The sequence below is a fragment of the Malaya genurostris genome, chromosome 2, assembly GCF_030247185.1.
Source record: "Malaya genurostris strain Urasoe2022 chromosome 2, Malgen_1.1, whole genome shotgun sequence".
Classification (NCBI taxonomy): domain Eukaryota; kingdom Metazoa; phylum Arthropoda; class Insecta; order Diptera; family Culicidae; genus Malaya; species Malaya genurostris.
Genome location: NC_080571.1, coordinates 207790500 through 207812665, shown reverse-complemented (window position 1 = coordinate 207812665; position 22166 = coordinate 207790500). Strand labels below are relative to the sequence as shown.

The 22166-nt window shown below is 38.3% G+C and overlaps 1 protein-coding gene across 1 annotated transcript in view; it reads right to left on the bottom strand.

Annotated features, from left to right (window-relative positions):
• LOC131427287 (vesicular glutamate transporter 1) overlaps positions 1 to 22166 on the bottom strand; it is a 175264-nt gene that overhangs the window by 20345 nt on the left and 132753 nt on the right. Inside the window, exon 3 of the mRNA XM_058590333.1 lies at positions 15895 to 16180. Coding sequence (XP_058446316.1) covers positions 15895 to 16180 — 286 coding nt within the window. The remainder of the gene's footprint in view (positions 1 to 15894; positions 16181 to 22166) is intronic.

The following is a 22166-nucleotide window of genomic DNA, read 5'->3' as shown; positions in this document are numbered from 1 at the left end:
GAAATCGACGGTGTGGTCACCGATTCGAGTTTGACTTGCGAGGACGTTCTTAAGTACGGAGAGGGCTGTTTTAAGGACCCCTCACTTAAGAACGTCAAGATACTGGACTGCAAGCGATTGCTTTCAGTATCGATCGCCGGTGATGGAACAAAGTCTTATCCCCAATCTGACTCTTATCGTGTGACCTTCGCCGGCTCTGCTTTGCCCAACTACATCCTCTTGGACCGGGTTCGTCTGCCTGTTCGTCTTTTTGTACCTCGAGTAATGAATTGTACCAATTGCAAACAATTGGGGCATACAGCTTCTCATTGCTGCAATAAGCCCCGGTGTGCTAACTGTGGGGAGGCTCATGCGGATGGCTCTTGCGGTAAGGATGCTGAAAAGTGTCTCTACTGCAAGGAGGGTCCGCATGACCTAATGGCATGTCCTGCGTATAAGCTGCGAGGAGATCGGATGAAGCGTTCCCTGAAGGAACACTCCAAGCGTTCCTTTGCCGAGATGCTTAAGAGTGCCACCCCTCCTAAACTGACAACGAACCCATATGCCTGCTTGTCAACTGACGAGAGCGATTCTGACGACCCTTTGGAAGGTCCATCATCGGCGGTCCCTCATAGCTGTAGGAAAAGAATGAATAAATCCTCTCATAAGCTACCTAGTAAGGGCTCGAAGGTGTCTTCCGAAGGGCTTCGAAAAGTTACAGCTAACGGGAATCGGGACAAACCACCGAAGCAAAAGGCTCCTGGTCTCGGAAAACTCAGTTCCGAGATGGAATTCCCACCACTTCCCGGGACAACAAAATCCCCAAACGTCCCTGAAAATCTATCAGAGAACCAACTAGGTGCTGGACTTATCAAGTTCTCTGATGTTGTGGACTGGATTTTTACAACTTTTAATATTTCTGACCCTCTTAAAAGCATTTTAATTGCTTTCATGCCAACAGTAAAAACATATTTAAAGCAGTTGACTGCAAATTGGCCCCTTCTCTCAGCGATTGTATCCTTCGATGGCTAAATCATCCATCGAGGTCACGGATCTAATCACTGTTTTACAGTGGAATTGCAGAAGTATTATCCCAAAAATAGATTCCCTTAAATTTCTAGTAAATAATCTGAAATGTGACGCATTTGCATTGTGCGAAACTTGGCTAACTTCTGAAATATCCTTAAACTTCCACGATTTTAACATTATTCGCCTGGATCGAGATGATCCCTACGGAGGAGTACTTTTGGGGATCAAAAAGTGCTATTCTTTTTATCGAATTAACCTCCCCTCGATATCAGGTATTGAAACTGTCGCATGTCATGTTACAATCAAAGGCAAGGATCTTTGCATTGCTTCAATCTATATTCCCCCAAGAGCCTCGGTTGGGCATCGGTGGCTCAGTGATATCATTGAGCTCCTTCCCGCACCGACGTTGGTTTTAGGAGACTTTAACTCACACGGTACGGGATGGGGCTGTCTTCACGACGATAACAGATCAGCTATGATCCATGATATCTGCGACAACTTCAATATGACAATCTTGAATACGGGAGAAATGACACGGATTCCTGCACCACCAGCAAGACCAAGTGCGCTGGATTTATCACTTTGCTCGACATCGCTACGGTTGGATTGCACGTGGGAGGTAATTCCTGATCCCCACGGTAGCGATCATCTACCGATCGTAATATCAATCACCAGCGGCTCAAAACCATCGAAGACAATCAATGTTTCCTATGACCTCACACGAAATATTGATTGGAATAGCTATGCGACCGCGATATCTGAGAAACTTGAAAGAACACAACAACTTCCTCCGGAGGAAGAGTACACGTTTTTGGCTGGCTTGATTCTCGACACCGCGACTCAAGCTCAGACGAAACGTGTACCCGGCGCAAAAACTAACATCCGTCCTCCCAACCCGTGGTGGGACAAAGAGTGCACAAATTTAAACGCGGAGAGAGCCTCCGCGTATAAAATATTCAGAAAAAATGGAACACCTGATAATTACCGGAATTACGCGGCGTTAGACGTTAAAATTAAGAACTTGATTAGAGCTAAGAAACGCGGTTACTGGCGTCAGTTCGTAGACGGCCTAACAAAAGAAACATCTATGAGCACTCTTTGGAACACAGCCCGACGAATGCGCAATCATAACACAACGAATGAAAGCGAGGAATATTCTAACCGCTGGATATTCGATTTCGCTAAAAAAGTATGTCCAGACTCTGTTCCGGAACAGAAGATCACCCGCGCCGCGACACCAAATACAAACGAAACACCGTTTTCGATGGTAGAGCTCTCACTTGCGCTCTTGTCATGTAACAATAAAGCCCCGGGATTAGACAGAATAAAATTCAATTTGTTGAAAAATCTGCCTGACCCCGCCAAAAGGCGCTTGCTGAGTTTATTCAATAAGTTCCTTGAGGACAACATTGTTCCACATGACTGGAGACAAGTGAAAGTGATATCCATTCAAAAACCAGGAAAACCAGCCTCCGATCACAATTCGTATCGGCCGATTGCTATGCTTTCCTGTATCCGGAAATTGTTCGAAAAAATGATTCTGTTTCGTCTAGACAATTGGGTCGAGACTAATGGCTTACTTTCAGATACACAATTTGGTTTCCGCAGGGGCAAAGGAACGAACGATTGTCTTGCGTTGCTCTCAACCGAAATTCAAATGGCATTTGCTCGTAAGGAACAAATGGCGTCAGTTTTCCTAGACATCAAGGGGGCTTTTGACTCAGTTTCTATAAATATCCTATCTGAGAAGTTGCATCAGCATGGTCTTTCACCAATTTTGAATAACTTTTTGTACAATCTATTGTCCGAAAAATACATGTATTTCGCGCATGGTGATTTGTCGACAATACGATTCAGTTACATGGGTCTTCCTCAGGGCTCATGCTTAAGCCCCCTTTTATACAATTTTTACGTAAACGACATCGATAAATGTATCAACACATCTTGCACGCTAAGACAACTTGCCGACGACAGCGTTGTGTCCATTATAGGACCCAAAGCTGGCGATCTGCAAGGGCCGTTACAAGATACTCTTGCCAACTTATCCACATGGGCTCTTCAAATGGGTATCGAGTTCTCTACGGAGAAAACTGAGCTGGTTGTATTTTCAAGGAAGCGAGAACCAGCACAACTACAGCTTCAACTAGGGGGTGAAAACATAGCTCAGGTCTTCACATTCAAATATCTCGGGGTCTGGTTCGACTCCAAAGGCACCTGGGGATGTCACATTAGGTATCTGAAACAAAAATGCCAGCAGAGAATCAATTTTCTTCGTACAATAACCGGAACTTGGTGGGGTGCCCACCCAGGAGACCTGATCAGATTGTACCAAACAACGATATTGTCCGTTATGGAATATGGATGTTTCTGCTTCCGATCCGCCGCGAACACCCATTTCATTAAGCTGGAAAGAATTCAGTATCGTTGTTTGCGTATTGCCTTGGGTTGCATGCAATCAACTCATACGATGAGTCTTGAAGTGTTGACGGGCGTCTTACCGTTGAAAAACCGGTTCTGGGATCTCTCATATCGTTTGCTCATTCGATGCGACATTTTGAATCCTCTGGTGATTGAAAACTTCGAAAGGTTAATTCTCAAACCCGTTTTATGTCTTTGTATTTTGATTACATGGCTCAGAATATTAATCCTTCTTCGTTTGCTCCCAACCGTGCTCATTTCTTGGATACTTCTGATTCTACTGTGTTTTTCGACACATCCATGAGAGAAGAGATTCGTGGAATTCCGGAACACGTACGCCCTCGAGTGGCCCCTAATATATTTTATAATAAATTTAGAACAGTCAACTGTGAAAAGGTGTTTTACACTGATGGATCAAACATCGACAGGTCCACAGGCTTCGGCATCTTCAATCAAAACATCACCGCTTCTTACAAACTCAGTGATCCGGCTTCAGTTTACGTCGCAGAATTAGCTGCTATTCAGTACACCCTCGAGATCATTGAAACATTGCCCAAAGACCATTACGTCATTGTCACGGACAGTCTAAGTTCAATAGAAGCTCTCCGGGCAATGAAGCCAGGAAAGTATCCCCCATATTTCCTGGGGAAAATACGGGAACACTTGCGAACTTTATCTGAACGGTCTTATTCAATATCGTTAGTCTGGGTCCCTTCGCATTGTTCCATTCCGGGCAATGAAAAGGCAGACTCATTGGCTAAAGTGGGCGCATTAGAAGGTGATATTTATGAAAGACCAATCTGCTTCAATGAATTTTTCAGTATCTCTCGTCAGAAAACTCTCGAAAGTTGGCAAACTTCATGGAGCAATGACGAACTGGGACGATGGCTACACTCCATTATCCCTAAGGTATCGACGAAACCTTGGTTCAAGGGGATGAACGTGAGTCGTGATTTCATTTGCGTTATGTCACGACTCATGTCAAATCACTATACATTCAACGCACATCTCCGGCGTATCGGGATCGTGGAGAACGGGCTCTGCACCTGTGGCGACGGTTATCAGGACATCGAGCATGTCGTGTGGTCGTGCGTAGAGTATCGCGACGCCAGATCGGAGCTATTGGAATCCCTCAGGGCCCGAGGTAGACCGACTGAGGTTCCGGTTCGGGATGTGTTGGCGAGTCGGGATAGTTCATATATGCTTCTGATATACCAGTTCCTCAAACACATTAATATACAAGTGTAATCTGTTACATCTTGCTTAGAAAGTTCCTCCTATTTATCGACGTTATTTCAACTGTGGCTAAGAATTATTTTCACCTGCAGGCTCGACACTAACTTCCGCCGATTATCCCGATTCCTCATCTGTCCACCATCTTCATCGGAACTAACAAGATCTTTTTGCTGTCACTAACCTTTTCGCTTCCCAACCTCCCCGTCTCTTCTCCATCTCGATGTCAACTAATTAGATCTCTGTCGTTCTTAGTCATTTCGTTCCCATATCCCCATTTTACTTCGTTTTCCGCAATATTTACTTCTCTATATTTTTTCGTTATATTTACATCACCATCATCGCCCACGGAAGGTCGCTCTAGTCATGCGGGCCACCCGCCGGGTATTCGTAGCCTGGGGGTGTTTCCCGCGGACCCACACAGACCGAGGGATGCGGCCAACGTCATCTGGAAGACTCATGATATATTCCACCCACCGGCCGGTGCCGATCGCCAGCTGAAGGTTGGATCTGCCAAAGTCGACCACTGCGACCCCAATACAACATTATCCAATCATACTATCCTAGTTTTAAGTTAGTCGTTAATAAAATTAGAAAAAGTCCTTGGCACCTTAGAGCTAAAGCAGTGTGCCTTAAAAATAATTATATTATTGAATAAAAAAAAAAAAAAAAAAATGATTGTAAAATCAGCAGAATAGAATATAAATTAATAAATGAGGCTCAAGAGTATAGCCAATTAAATTACACTAGTTGGCTGATAAGAAAATATTCACTAAACAACTTTCCATCAATCATAATCTGATAGATCGAGAAAATTGTTCTATCCAATATTTGACAAATTATACTCCGGTATCTGCCGTAAGTGAATTATTTTCTGTCTTTCGTTATGGTCCAGTATACATATTTTGTATCACAATTAAGGGACGGGTAAAAAAAAACATTTTTTCTTCGTAGTTTTTCTTCTTATTTAAACATTTCTGGAATTTTTGTCAAATTTTAAAGTTAATCGAAGCAAAACTTTGGATTTTATTGGCCTGTGTCTCCAGACAGTCATATGCTTCTAATTATCTGCTGGATTATTACCTTGTATGTGAATAAAACCAGGCTCAAATTATTTTTCAATCGGAATTGTAATATTTTCTGTAAAATCCACCACCAAAGACGGCTAAGTAATGTCTGAGGCGTAACTGGATGACGTGAATATGAATAAAAATGACGTACGTTTTCCAAATTGCCGAATTTCGATAATCGTACGTGATAGTTGGTGATCGCTATTGAAAATAAAATATTTTGCACAGCACGGATAGAAATCCATTGCCGGAACCATGGTTAAAAATCATGAAATCATGAATTATATCTATCATGAATAAAAAGTCATGATTTCATGAGCAAAATGATTAATATCATGAACAATGACACATCTTCCAGGAAAATTTTCATGATATCAATCATTTTGCTCATGAAATTTCATGAGAAGACATGGTTCATGATTTCGTGATTAAAATATTATGGTGTCGGCAATAGATTTTTATCCGTGTAGTCTAGAGATTTTTTTCACGCAAGACTAATTTTTGAAAAGGGCATATGTGTTTAAGATCACATTAATTTTTACACAAGAAGATGTTATAGGTAATCAACCGAACTTTATACAAAAGTATACACTGTCTTCTGATTTCAGTTCGCTTTCACATCTCATCATAGTCAGTCGATATAATAAAACCGCTTACGTTCGGGACGGAAGAAACCAAGTACAGTATTGTGTAGTGAACAATAGAACGAAATGAGTGAACCAAACGAACAAAAGCTACCGCCGACACGAAAGAATACAATTGTTGTTGACTTCAGGCAGTGCAAAATTCGACCTTCGATACGAGAACTTGAAGGTTTGCTCAAGGAGCAAATGCATCTTGACATTAAACGTGTGCATTTACTTCAATGCAATAAGACAAATAATGTTGTTTACATCCAGTTTTATAAAGAGTTGGATGCAATTCAATTCGCAAAAGACAATAACAATGATAGTGCACATTGTTATGGAGCACGAGAACATTAAGTACAACATTCCAGTATATATGGATGCTAGTGCTATAGAAGTGCGTGTGCATGATCTTCACTCAAGCGTCACCGATTCTTATATTCTCAAAACTATGTCCCAATACGGAGAGATTCTCTCTATCGAAAAAGAAAAGTGGAAGAATTTTTTCCCCGGTATTCTAAATGGCGTACGTTTATTACGCAAACCCCAAGCAACCCCATTACACCTGTGATAGCCCCCAACAACAGTGAAGCATCCCCTTCAACGAAACCATCCAACGTATTCCCTATAGAACAAAGTACACCAGCTGCAATTAACAGCTTACCATCTAACCAACCAGCAACTGCAACCAATATACAACAAGGTGCATCTACAGCAAGTAGCAACGAAAAGAAGATGGAAATCGACAACAATACCATCGATGCGGCAATGGATGACGAGACGAACCACGAACGCAGTGCCCCTCAATCCTCACAGGAGGGAAATGGAAGCTCCTCTCCCCCTAGAAAAAGGGTGACAACGAGATCCAACTCAAAAAAAAAATATTTAAAAAATCGACTCAATCGGCCACGTAAAGCTTGTACACAATTGGCCTGAATAAAATATATCTTTTAAATAAAATATCCAAAGAGCCTTGGACTATCCTGATTCCCGGCTTCCTGTTCCTGAAATAGTGGTCATATACTCAAAAATCGAACTCAATCACTTTTCGTAGAGGTTGCTTGACCGATATTCACAAATTTAGGTTCAAATAAAAGGCCAAAATTCCTGAGAACTTTGCGCGGATGAAAGTGTTTAAAATTTCGTTTTTGCCATTTCTAAAATTATAAGTATTTAAAATTTAAACCATCGTTTAAAGTACGATGGCCGAATCATTTAAAATCTAATAAAATTTACTAAGATAAATACATGGTCATTCGAACCGACTGCATTTACACCAGTTGCAGAAGTACCTGCAATAGCAAAACTGTTTCATTTTGTTGGTTGTGCTAATTGATTTTTTTTGTTTTCTTTCAAGAAGCAATAAAAATTATTTCGAAGAATACCACATATATTAGAATGTGAGAATATGAGTAATTCGAGAAAGCCATCAATACACCACTAGGTGGATTAAAACAGGTTTTAATGTGGAACACATTTTTTGTTTTCTATATAGGCGTACAAACTAGAAACTCAAGACAAATACACGTAGAAATGTGGTCAGGTTTTGAACAATTACAGCTCAGTCAATTTTATATAAATTTTTAATAGTATGTCACCATTTAATTGGAAATATTTCTACGTATTGATTTGAATGTTCATAGGCATGTATTTTTAATTGTGTATCATTGAAATGTTGATTAATAGCTAGCAGAGTCCTATTTTGTCAGCAAAAAATCTCCAGCGTACCGGATTTCCCTGCCATAGACGACCATTGCCATTGAAGGAGTGAGCGATATATCAAAGGGAAAGCAACGCTCTGATTGGTCAATCGATGCAAAAGAAAAACTGTTGGAAGCACGCGAATTTATAAATAGAAGCAAAATTATAGCTAACGTTTCAGTCCAATGAGTAGCATGCTAGGGGTAGGTTGTTGCTAGACAGCAAGACAAAAAGTGCCATAAAACGATTTGAAGCTTTAATTGGTATGCTCTGATCTTGTGTCATGCAAGTTCGGATGAAATTCCATGTTATGTCGTTTCGCTTGAGAAATTGACAACTACCCCAGGGTAAATTTGGAGTGCATTAGAATAATTTAAAATTTATATAAGATGAACTCGATTGATAATAAGAAACTCGCTTCAACCGAAATCGCAGAATGGTAGTAATGGTAGAGAAACGCTATAAAAATAACTGCTTGCATAAAAAACTTGAACACAAGTTTGGCGAAAAAAAGCTTAAATATCGATATCCGTATCGCAAGCTTAAATATTTATATCCGTATCGTGTACAAACATATAATTGCATAACATTTGGGCTATTGGTTTAATTTTGTCGGCTACAAAACAAATACAAATCACGACAAATAAAGTCTATATTCTGGGTTCGCGTGTTCGCTTTTGGTTCCTAATAAAGTTCAATCTAAGCAGACTCTCATGCATTTGCGAATTCAAAAGTGTGACGATTGATTGAACTGTTTGATTGTAGATCATTAGAAATTTTGGTTGCCTTGTTCCACATCAATGGCTCGAACAACCCCATGGGGCTGATCCTTGTAGTTTTTTACTACTATCTGGTTTCTACACATTAGAAAAAATGTCGTTTGGCCACCTCGGAGCTGTGATTTGACGCCGTTAGACTATTATCTTTGGGGGGCTGTCAAAGATAAGTGTTATGTAGACAAGCCAGAGACAATTCAAGCCTTGAAGCACAACATTCGTGCAGCCATAGCTGAAATAAAGCTGCATACAATCGAAAATGTTCTGAAAAACTGGACCGACCGTATAGCGTACTGCAAGGCCAGCCGAGGCAGCCATTTGAATGAAATTATATTCCACAATTAACCGGAAGAATTGTACTTTAATATGAAAAAATAAATTTTGGAATCGGATGAACTGTTTGAGTTTTATTGCATGTTTAAAAAAAAAGTTACATGGCGGACCCTGTATAATATGAGAGCTCATTTCTGTGTTTGTTGGAAATAATTTCGCAGCAATCTTATTATCTGTTATTGGAACGAAGCAATTACATTTTTGTGTACCTTGAATCTATTTTGTTTCTTGATAAAAACTACAAGTATCAGTCCCATAGGGTTGTTCGAGCCATTGATGTGGAACAAGGCAACCAAAATTTCTAATGATCTACAATCAAACAGTTCAATCAATCGTCACACTTTTGAATTCGCAAATGCATGAGAGTCTGCTTAGATTGAACTTTATTAGGAACCAAAAGCGAACACGCGAACCCAGAATATAGACTTTATTTGTCGTGATTTGTATTTGTTTTGTAGCCGACAAAATTAAACCAATAGCCCAAATGTATGCAATTATATGTTTGTACACGATACGGATATCAATATTTAAGCTTGCGATACGGATATCGATATTTAGCTTTTTTTCGCCAAACTTGTGTTCAAGTTTTTTATGCAAGCAGTTATTTTTATAGCGTTTCTCTACCATTACTACCATTCTGCGATTTCGGTTGAAGCGAGTTTCTTATTATCAATCGAGTTCATCTTATATAAATTTTAAATTATTCTAATGCACTCCAAATTTACCCTGGGGTAGTTGTCAATTTCTCAAGCGAAACGACATAACATGGAATTTCATCCGAACTTGCATGACACAAGATCAGAGCATACCAATTAAAGCTTCAAATCGTTTTATGGCACTTTTTGTCTTGCTGTCTAGCAACAACCTACCCCTAGCATGCTACTCATTGGACTGAAACGTTAGCTATAATTTTGCTTCTATTTATAAATTCGCGTGCTTCCAACAGTTTTTCTTTTGCATCGATTGACCAATCAGAGCGTTGCTTTCCCTTTGATATATCGCTCACTCCTTCAATGGCAATGGTCGTCTATGGCAGGGAAATCCGGAACGCTGGAGATTTTTTGCTGACAAAATAGGACTCTGCTAGCTATTAATCAACATTTCAATGATACACAATTAAAAATACATGCCTATGAACATTCAAATCAATACGTAGAAATATTTCCAATTAAATTTTTATTAAAAATTTATATAAAATTGACTGAGCTGTAATTGTTCAAAACCTGACCACATTTCTACGTGTATTTGTCTTGAGTTTCTAGTTTGTACGCCTATATAGAAAACAAAAAATGTGTTCCACATTAAAACCTGTTTTAATCCACCTAGTGGTGTATTGATGGCTTTCTCGAATTACTCATATTCTCACATTCTAATATATGTGGTATTCTTCGAAATAATTTTTATTGCTTCTTGAAAGAAAACAAAAAAAATCAATTAGCACAACCAACAAAATGAAACAGTTTTGCTATTGCAGGTACTTCTGCAACTGGTGTAAATGCAGTCGGTTCGAATGACCATGTATTTATCTTAGTAAATTTTATTAGATTTTAAATGATTCGGCCATCGTACTTTAAACGATGGTTTAAATTTTAAATACTTATAATTTTAGAAATGGCAAAAACGAAATTTTAAACACTTTCATCCGCACAAAGTTCTCAGGAATTTTGGCCTTTTATTTGAACCTAAATTTGTGAATATCGGTCAAGCAACCTCTACGAAAAGTGATTGAGTTCGATTTTTGAGTATATGACCACTATTTCAGGAACAGGAAGCCGGGAATCAGGATAGTCCAAGGCTCTTTGGATATTTTATTTAAAAGATATTTTTTATTCAGGCCAATTCTGTACAAGCTTTACGTGGCCGATTGAGTCGATTTTTTAAATAATTTTTTTTGAGTTGGATCTCGTTGTCACCCTTTTTCTAGGGGGAGAGGAGCTTCCATTTCCCTCCTGTGAGGATTGAGGGGCACTGCGTTCGTGGTTCGTCTCGTCATCCATTGCCGCATCGATGGTATTGTTGTCGATTTCCATCTTCTTTTCGTTGCTACTTGCTGTAGATGCACATTGTTGTATATTGGTTGCAGTTGCTGGTTGGTTAGATGGTAAGCTGTTAATTGCAGCTGGTGTACTTTGTTCTATAGGGAATACGTTGGATGGTTTCGTTGAAGGGGATGCTTCACTGTTGTTGGCGGCTATCACAGGTGTAATGGGGTTGCTTGGGGTTTGCGTAATAAACGTACGCCATTTAGAATACCGGGGAAAAAATTCTTCCACTTTTCTTTTTCGATAGAGAGAATCTCTCCGTATTGGGACATAGTTTTGGGAATATAAGAATCGGTGACGCTTGAGTGAAGATCATGCACACGCACTTCTATAGCACTAGCATCCATATATACTGGAATGTTGTACTTAATGTTCTCGTGCTCCATAACAATGTGCACTATCATTGTTATTGTCTTTTGCGAATTGAATTGCATCCAACTCTTTATAAAACTGGATGTAAACATCATTATTTGTCTTATTGCATTGAAGTAAATGCACACGTTTAATGTCAAGATGCATTTGCTCCTTGAGCAAACCTTCAAGTTCTCGTATCGAAGGTCGAATTTTGCACTGCCTGAAGTCAACAACAATTGTATTCTTTCGTGTCGGCGGTAGCTTTTGTTCGTTTGGTTCACTCATTTCGTTCTATTGTTCACTACACAATACTGTACTTGGTTTCTTCTGTCCCGAACGTAAGCGGTTTTGTTTTATCGACTGACTTGGATGAGATGTAAAACCGAACTGGCTCTTTGGATATGACGCTGCGGCTCTTTAGTTCTATACATAAATATTGTATATTTTATAAATTATTCAAAATCGATCGAAATCGATTAACGAGTATTAAACCCCACTTCTATCTCTCCACCACATGTACTCACTTCTCACCGAACCGCGTTGTCAATGTCGTCATTTCCGGTCGAAATAATAAAGCTTATCGCATATTTCGTAGAACTCTTAATAGAAATTACTACTGAATTTTTCGAGCTCCCCCTTCACGATAAAGTGCAATGGATCTCCAGAAGCATAGTACTGGAACGTTTTGCTTTGTACTTGGATGAAATAATTATGAAAAATTAAATAATGAATTAATGAAAAAAGTATTTACTACTCCAAATTAAAAAATGCTGAACGGTAACAGAAAATGTACTTATTTGAAATTTTTTTCTAGATTTTGTAAATATTTACCGAATTTCCAAAAGCTTAACGTTCGTTCATTAGTTCGATAATTGAATTGATTGAATTTTTGAAAATGTATTTGTTGTGTGACAAATACTTAACAATTGCGAAACATATTTTTTCACGCTTTAGATCTTGGTGCCACTCTGGATTTTTTTAGTAATAGCAGATATACCCGTATGATGTGAGCGTTAAGACACAAACGTGTAGATAATGAACATATGATGTGAAAGAATCTCAATTTTTGTTGTTGTTATGACATCTGCTAAACATATCAAATATACATCATAGTCATAGAACAAACAACATCGTATATTTTCATCAAATAAAAATTGTCGAATTGTATTAGAAAGAGATGATTTGGGGAAAGCATAGGAATTATGTTTGCATTTGAAGAAAAATACTGCAGAGTCAAATCAAAATCAGTTTTAAAGTTCAGGAAGGATACAATAAAAGCACTTGACTGGGAGCTTCACCCTCACCGTCGTATTCATTTTTTTCCGAATACTATTACGAATACTACTTTGCATCCATCTGATTCTCGGGGTATCCACAAATTGCCAGAAAGATGGTCACTATTTCGACTATATTTTTTTTCTCATTCAAAATAAACGTTTCATTTTAACAAAAACACGCTCACTTCATATTTGGTTAATAAATGATTTTTAAATACGTCGAAGCTCTTCATATTTCATACTTTTTAAAACTGTGGAAAAGTTCAATATTTGAAATTTTCTAAAACAATCACCAATCCACCTTGCGTCTCCGGGACTCGGAAAATTTTTCTAAGGTTTGAGCGATTTCTATACCTATTTTACATTCCTTCTTTAATTGCTTCCAAACAGCAACGCCACGAACTTCCGTTTGTGAGACCAGATCGATATTTTATCATAATGCAATATTCCGTGAAAACTTTCTTCCAATGTGATCACTGTGTGCAGAAAAACTGTAATAATCTGCCCACTCCATATATTTAAGTCTGTAACCAGTTTTATTTGTCTGATCAATGTAATCACAATACAGACATGCTCAAAAAGTATGTCACAGTCAAACATAACAACTGTCAAAGTATTGACTGTCGGCAGTCAAACTTGACTGTTGCAGTCATTTAACTGTAAATAGTGTGATCACATTGCCAGACCAAATACAACTGTGACAGATAAACTGGCAAGTCTGATCGTAGCTTAAGACCTTTCATTTGAATCTGAGTTTGTGAAAATCGGTACAGCCATCTCCGAGAAAAGTGACACACACACCCGTAAAAATTTCTGAAACCCGAAAAAACAGAAACCAGAACAAATTTTTTAACCCGACCCGTACCCGTTAAAAATGAATAAAAATGGCATCCGAACCCGACAAACATATCTTTTTCTGTAACAAAAACAGACCTTCTGCGTGATGTAGAGCCTCATTTCAATGGGATTCTGGAATTGAATTCCAAAACTGAATTTTGGAACTGGGTTCAGAACCTGTATTCTGGTCCAGCTGAATTCTAAACAATTCAAGATCAACAATTTACTTCCAGAATTTAACTCCAGATTACAAACTCAAAAGTTAAAATAAGACTCTGTTACTGAATTCTAATTCTAATATAGTTTCGGAACTTGTTTCTTGATATGATATTGGAACTGAATTTAATGTTTTAATCTAAGTTAAAAACACGAATTCAGAATTCTAGTTTGGGAAATCTGGTGAAAACATCAATATATCATTTCTAGATCTAGATCTGGAGATCTGAACGTGAAACTAGAGTTTTTGAACTGTTTCCTGAATCGTAAGTTAATTCCGGATTAAGTTTCAGAATTTGATTCTAAATTCAGTTTCAGAATTCATTTCCTGAATTCAGAACCTGCATGCTGGAAATGAATTCGAACCTTCGGTTCAGGAACTAGACTTCGGAACTGAATTCAGTTGCTTAATTCAGATTCGGAATTCAGTTCCTTAACTCAGATTCGGAATTCAAGTTTAGAATTTTGTTCTAGCACCTGTATTCTAAAAATGTTCAGTAACAGCGTTCTAGAACTGAATTTATGAACTGAGCTCTTGATCTGGATTATAACTTGAATTTTTCAATTGAATTCGGAGTCAATCACAGGTTCCGAATTTTGTTCTTTAATTCAGTTCTTGTTTCTGAATGTCCAGAATTTTCACTTAACAAATATTACTTCTGTGAAATTGATATGTGATTAGATATGATATTAGAAACTTGTTTCAAAGGGTGCTTTTCTTATCACACAATTTTTGATACTTGGGTATTCTACTATCGAAAACAGAAATTGTAGCACACTTGGAAATGTGTTGGTCAGTTAGTTGGATTGTTAGTTAATTAGCAAATATAAGCGTTGGAAACAAATTGACTGCAATCATTTTTTCCTTCACTTCAACATAAACAACAATAAATTTTAAAACAGTTACGTGATGTCCATCACAATAGTGATAGATTTCTATCAACAAAAATTCATGTGGTTTCTGTATCGATTAAGTAGAAGCGATATGAGTGCATTAGTTTTCGATACGTCGTTCGACAAAGTTAGCGAAAGAAAAATCATCCACATTAAACCAGCAAAGCTGCAGAGTACATCCATTTCCTTTCATAACACTGCTCCGGAAACGACCGGAAGTATATCTCACTTGATCGAAGCAACCCCAAACAGGACACCCTCGGTTCGTCGTTCAGCTCGATTCAGCACTCAAAATCCATTTTCCCCATTCCGCCGCTACCGCGTCGAAAGCTATCCGAAAATAGTACGACGCCAGGATGTCGCGGCGCCGTTAGAACGGAACTTTTGCCAGCCGATTGTGTCATTCGCTTCTTTAGAACTTCACCCGATTTCCTCCGTCACCGAAATGTTCTGCTCTGCGTTGGTCGTGCGCGGCGTCCCCAAAAAAAAAAGAATACAGATAAAGGAAACGGATCGACTTCCCGGGCAGCAGCGTGAATAAAAAATTATCATCTTTTGTCCCCGTATTACTCAGAATAAATGCTTCCATTATGTTCGACTGCTTCATAAAATTTCATTTTTCTGCGACCGTGAGGGAAACGTATCCCATCATCGGTTTTCGATCAGGGATTTTCCCATTGTGCACGGTTGCCTCATTATCATCATTTTCATATGTTCATTAGTCTTTTCGCAATCGACAGCAAAACGATAGACATCGCCGTGATGAATTAGTGGGGGGAGACTTATCGATGAACAAAAGGAAATGGAATATTTAGCTTTTTCCAGTCCGATGATAATCGAGTTTTTCGATGATAATACACAAAATATTTTGCTTTCACGAACCGACTTCGTCCCAAATGGAAATTCCGCTTGGATGTCACACCACAACCCTGCGTTCCAATAAGTCTGGCAGCCGAAAGATAACGCCTGTTTGACCGGATGCCCTTTTGAACCCTTGTACTAATAACTGTCCTTCTTCCTTCTCTCTCCCCAAATGAAACACGTGTCCAACCAAAAATCACGTTCATTAACGCTGGCATACCATCGAGTCACATTGTCATGAAACTCACCCCGTTCTCAAACTGCAGCTTGGCCATGCCCATGTTACACCGCATGCCGAAGGAAATGATGAACCCCATGCAGGTCATCAGAGCAACCGTGAAACGGGTCGTCTTCATACAGGGACACTCCGCCCGGACGTACTTGTCAATGTGACGCAAAGGTGGCCGCTCGATTTCCTCGAACGACACCGGCGAATCACCGTCCCCGTCGTCTGCCGGAACGTAGGTGGGCCCGTCGCCGGTACCTCCCATGTGATCGTACCCGTGCTGCGGCGGCATCTGGAACTTCTCGAATCTGGAAAAAATAAGATATAATTAGTTAACCATTTTTGCTAGTTTTAGTATCATCGAAACATAAAGGTATTTATTAATTCAACGTTCAATGCAGTAGAAATTTGGTATCAAATATATTCCCTCATTGATCAGTTTAATAAAATCAAGGGTCGATCGAAGTAAACGGTTGAAACCTGGGCTAAATAGATGAACATAGAAATAATAAACTCAGTAAAATTTGGTCGGAAAAGTGCTAAATGGCTAATTAGTATCTATGAAAATAATCTGTCATTTTGCCTTTTTGCCTTTATCATATAGAAAAGCTATACAATCGCTGTGAAAACCGACTTTACAACCTAGTGTCATATACAATTCGATTCAGTTCGTCGAAATCACAAAATGTATGTGTGTATGTGGCAAATAATATCACTCAATTTTCTAAGAGACGGCTGAACCGATTTTCACAAACTCAGATTCAAATGAAAGGTCTTATGGTCCTATAGACTTCAATTAAATTGTATCCCGATCCGACTTCTAGTTCCGAAATTACACGGTGATATACCCCAAAAAAATAGTCACACACGTTTCTCAGAGATTGCTGAATCGATTTTCTCAAACTTAGATTAAAGTTAAATGTCTTATTGCCTCATAAAATTATCCTGAATTTCATTTGGATCCGACTTCCGGTTTCGGAACTACAAGGAAATATGTGCAAATTTATGAAAAAATGAGCACTAAATTTTCTTGGAAATTTTACTGTTCTATTTCATCCAGATCCGACTTCCGATTCCAAAACTTTGAGGCGATGAGTATCAAAACATTCAAATCGTCATTCAAAATGACTCAGTTGAAGCTGAGCTGAGCTGAGCTGAAGTAGATCACCCGTAGTTGCACTTCTTGATTGACCGAATGAGTGGAAATGTACAATGAACCAAGAAAATTAAGCTTGGGAGAAGCCAATTGTTTTCACTTTACATACCCACTCACTCCTAATTTTTCATTAAATGATCAATAACGACGCTCAGTCACGTACTCAGAGGGGGGGCCCGAGGAGCCCTGGCCCCTCCCGAAATCAAAAACGATATATAATTATTTAAAAGATCTCAAACATTTGTTACAGAAATAACAAGACAGTTAACGTAAAGAAATGTAATACAATAACAGTTCCAGTGGAAAAGTTTAAAGTGTCTGTTAAAAACACCCGTAAAAGGCACTCCGAAAATTGGGTACATAAACAATCTTCAGTAACATAATTTTTTTTATCTTTGGGCCCCTCCCGAAACGAAATCCTGGGTACGGGCCTGACGACGCTGGCTACGACCAAAGGCTGTGCTACTGAGGGAAAGGAAGGAATGTTAGTCCGATACTCGTTGTTTCTAGAGGGAAATATAATAAGTAAGCAAAATATAAAATATCTCCAAGGAACGATCTCACCGTCAACAACGTAAGATGAAACACGACCACTGAAAAAATAAAATAAATAAACAATCGCGAATGGGTCCTTTGCAGAACAAACCCTAGACCTTCACTCTGAACACCGACTATGACATGCAGACGGCGCTTCGATCGGTTAACAGGTAAACATCGTTGAATTTTTGGGAGGTAAATTCTCAGTTCCCGCCGCTTGAGCATGTTTAGATTCGCGGATCAACATTATTCAATGAATAGCACTCTCACTATTGAACACATACTTGCCACATCTGCACTATCACTAAAAATAATTGTTTCAACCAAATTTTTAACTATTCGTATCAAACAACTCATTGAAATTATACTTTTTTGGGAGTATCACCGGGACTCCGCATCGAACTCCCAGTGATGCCAACTCATCCCTCCATTCAAATCGTCATTCAGAATGACGATGCAAAATTGGTACGCGTCGGCACGTGCGGCTCTGCTCCGTTCGCAACGTACTTTGTTCAATTTCGTATAGCGTGCTGGGTTGCTACATTTAAATCTATGTTTTTCAGATGAACAATAGAAAAATTTGTAAATATTTTATTCAATTTGCACCTATTTGTTAGTATTACCACAAAATCATGATAACTATTTTCAAAATTTTGTTATTTTTTATTACTTTTGTTTCCAATTTTAAAAGCAGTTTCGTGTGTTTAACATATCACTCAAAAAGTCATGGCGCCATCAATGCCAAATCCATATGACGTTTATAAGGTACAAACTTTCAACAGACTATGTGTGAAACTTCATGACATTTCGATTAGTTAGAGAAAGGTGACAACCATTTAAGTGAAGTTACTTTTGTCATTTTCAAAACATTAGATTCAGAACAATTTCCTATGTTAATTTATCATTGCCTCCTGATGAAAGCAATACTGTATAAGCTCAGCATTGGCTTCAAAAATAATATCCGGACAATGTTCCATTTAAAAAAAAACCTATTTGTTATTAGTTTACGGAATTTAAACATGGTCTTACAGACACCGGTGATGGTGAACGTTCTGGTCTTCCAATTGAGGTGGTTACTCCAGAAAACATCAAAATAGGTTATATCTGATCGAAAAATGAAATTGTGTGAATAGCTTAGGCCGTTAAGATATCAAAAGGCAGTGTGTTTACACAGGGCCACCGAGAGGGGAGAAGGAAAGAGAGGAATCCCCCTGGGCCCTAACTTTTTCAGGGGGCCCGGATCTTCGAAGATTCCAAATTGTTTTGCCTTTTTCATATAGAAAAGTTATGCAATCACTGTTTAAACCGCCAACCATTCGACTCAGTTCGTCGAGTACGAAAAATGTCTGTATGTGTGTGTGTATGTATGTATGAAACATTTTTTCACTTTTCTCGGAGATGGCTGAACTTAGATTTTATGTGATATGTGCAAAAAAAATTAAAATAAGTGCACTTTTCTCAGAGACGGCTGAACCGATTCTTACAAACGTAGATTCAGATGAAAGGTACAATTGTCCTATACAAAGTTCCTGAATTTTTTTTTTATCCGACTTCCGGTTCCGGAGTTACAGGGTAATTGGTGAAAAAATCATATTCTAACTTACTTTCTCACTTTTCTAAGAGATGGCGTGACCGAATTCAACAAACTTAGATTCAAATGAAAGGTATCATAGTCTCTTACAAAACTGCTAAATTTCATCCGGATCCAACTTCCGGAATTATATGGTGAAGTGTGTTAAAAAACGGATACCGTCACTTGAAGCGCCAAAAATAAACATAAAAAAAATTCCTAGCATGCCTCGAAACTATTCCAATCGGTGGCCATTGTCAATAGACAAACAAACAACCCGATTCCGGCTATGCTGGATCTCGGTTTCTGGTTCCGGAAGCACCGGAAATAAAAAGTAAAATAATTTCTAAACTTGCCTCAAAATTATCCCAATCGGTAGTCATTTTCAGTAGACGGCCAAACATTAATTTGGCTTTCTTGTTTGTTCTTGGGTTTTTGATGAATGACCGAAGATTGTAGCCATAGACTCAAAAATGGATCCCAGTCACTTTTCTCGAACCAACTTCGATTATACCGGTTCCCAGATTCCGGTTTTGGAAGTACCTCTTTTCGTTTCCTCAGAGATGGCCTAACCAACTTGAGTACTGTTTCACTCTGTAGGTTATAATAGTTTATGGACAAACCTTTTTGTTTTTTAGAATCAAAGAAAATTATTTTGAAGAATAACACACATTTATATATGAGAATATGTGAGATATGAAAAAGGCATCATTACACCACTAGGTGAATTGAAACAGGTTTTTTTTCATTCTTCATTACAAAATAAAATATCAAAAATTGAAACAAGTTTGGCTTGCGAATTATTTCGTTTAAATATTATATTTGAAAATCTTTTGATTCTATGATATTCTCATGTTCAGAATATCTTTTAATTCTCATGTTTAAGGGCCCGTAATATTGCAGCCCCCCCGGGCCCGAATTTTCTCACGGCGGCCCTGTGTTTAGAATTATCAGCATTTAACCCTGAGAAGGCTCTTTTCAATGTAGATGCCGCATTTGCTCACAGTCGATCATAAAACAACAATGTGTTGATGATTCAGAGCAAGGTTTGGTCATGTTTAAAAGTAATGAATCAAATTTTTTATGTGGATATGTTACAATGGATGCAATATGGATCCATCACTTTACTCCGAAATCAATAAGTACATAATATGAGTTGACTGCAGCTAGTGAACCGGAGCGTATAGAGTCACAACAGTCAGCTGGGAAGACTAGATGACTAGAGTATTTTGGGATGAACATTGTATGTTCTTCATCAACTATCTTGAGAAAGGTAAATCAATGAATATAACATACTACATAGCGGTGTTAGATTGTTTGAATGCAAAATCAAGGGAAACGATTTCATAAAACAATGTTCCATCAAGGAAATGTACCGATTCAAAAGTAGATGACAACGATGGTTAAATTAAAAACAGATCTGACTTCCAGTGACTACTGGCGATTCGCTAAAAAATGTCACTGGCTCAGAAAAATCGCTGGCTCACCGTCGAGAAACTCAACTGAAATAAAGACGCAAGTGCTGAATGTGAAGCCTATTTCAAGGCAAAAGACAAATCCTTCTTCGAGCACGTCATTGAGAAGCGAGAAAAACGTTGGAGTGATTGTAGGGGATAGTTGACAGCCTTGGGCCATTTTGTTAAGTGTTAATGAAAGGTATTTAAAAATTCCTGTGGAAAAAATTGTGAATATTTTGTTAAAAATTTGTTTTTGTGATTTATACATAACAATTTGTTGATATATAGCCAAAGGCACCCTTAATGGCGAATGCCTTGGGTCACAACTATCATAATTAAATTTATAAATGTTTCAATCGTTAAATCTGAACAATATTATTTCTTGTTAAGATAAAAATTATTAAAATGATATTTGCTTACAACTTTATATCTATTATAGGAGTATTATCGTAAATTATGATGCATTATGTCATGCAAGTAAGAATGAAATATATATATATATATATATATATATATATATATATATATATATATATATATATATATATATATATATATATATATATATATATATATATATATATATATATATATATATATATATATATATATATTTGAAACGAAATTGGTTTCTACACTTGACGCAATACATTCATTCGACGTTTTTTTGCCTTTCTCATATAGAAAGGTTATGCAATCACTTGAAAAACCGACTAGTGAAAATTGGCCCGGAGGGCCAAGTGTCATATACCATTCGACTCAGTTCATCGAGCTGAGCAATGTCTGTGTGTGTGTGTGTGTGTGTGTATGTATGTGTGTGTATGTGTCAAACAATCTCACTAGGTTTTCTCGGAGATGGCTGAACCGATTTTGACAAACGTAGATTCAAATGAAAGGTCTCGTGGTCCCATACGGAATTTCTGACCTTTATACGGATCCGACTTCCGGTTCCGGAGTTATAGGGTAAAGTGTGTTCAATATTGTACACCGTCACTTAAACCGGCGAAACAAAACACGTAAAAAAATTTCTAAACTGGTCTCAAAACAACACAAATCGATAGTCATGATCAGTAGGCAGCTAAACAAACCGATTCCGGCTATCCTGGTTTCCGGTGTCCGGTTCCGGAAGTACCGGAAATAGTGGTCATATACACTAAAATGGATCTCACTCACTTTTCTCAGCGATAGTTTGACCGATTTCCACAAACTTGGATTCAAATGAAAGATCTCGTGGTCCCATACGGAATTCCTGAATTTCATCCGGATCCGACTTCCGGTTCCGGAGTTATAGGGTAAAGTGTGTTCAATATTGTACACCTTCACTTAAACCGGCGGAACAAAAACCGTAAAAAAATTATAAACTGGACTGGTTATTCCCAATCTTAGGGTCAATTGAAAGGTCTTATGGTCCTACCAAAAATTACTGCATATTTTCGAATGCAACAAACATTTAAATCGTAATTTAGAGTGCGTACTAGTAGAGTTTGTATGTCATGTTAGTTGGTGGCCGTACGAACCAACTTTGATTATACCGGTTCTCGGGTTCCGGTGCCGGAAGTGCATATAATAGTGAA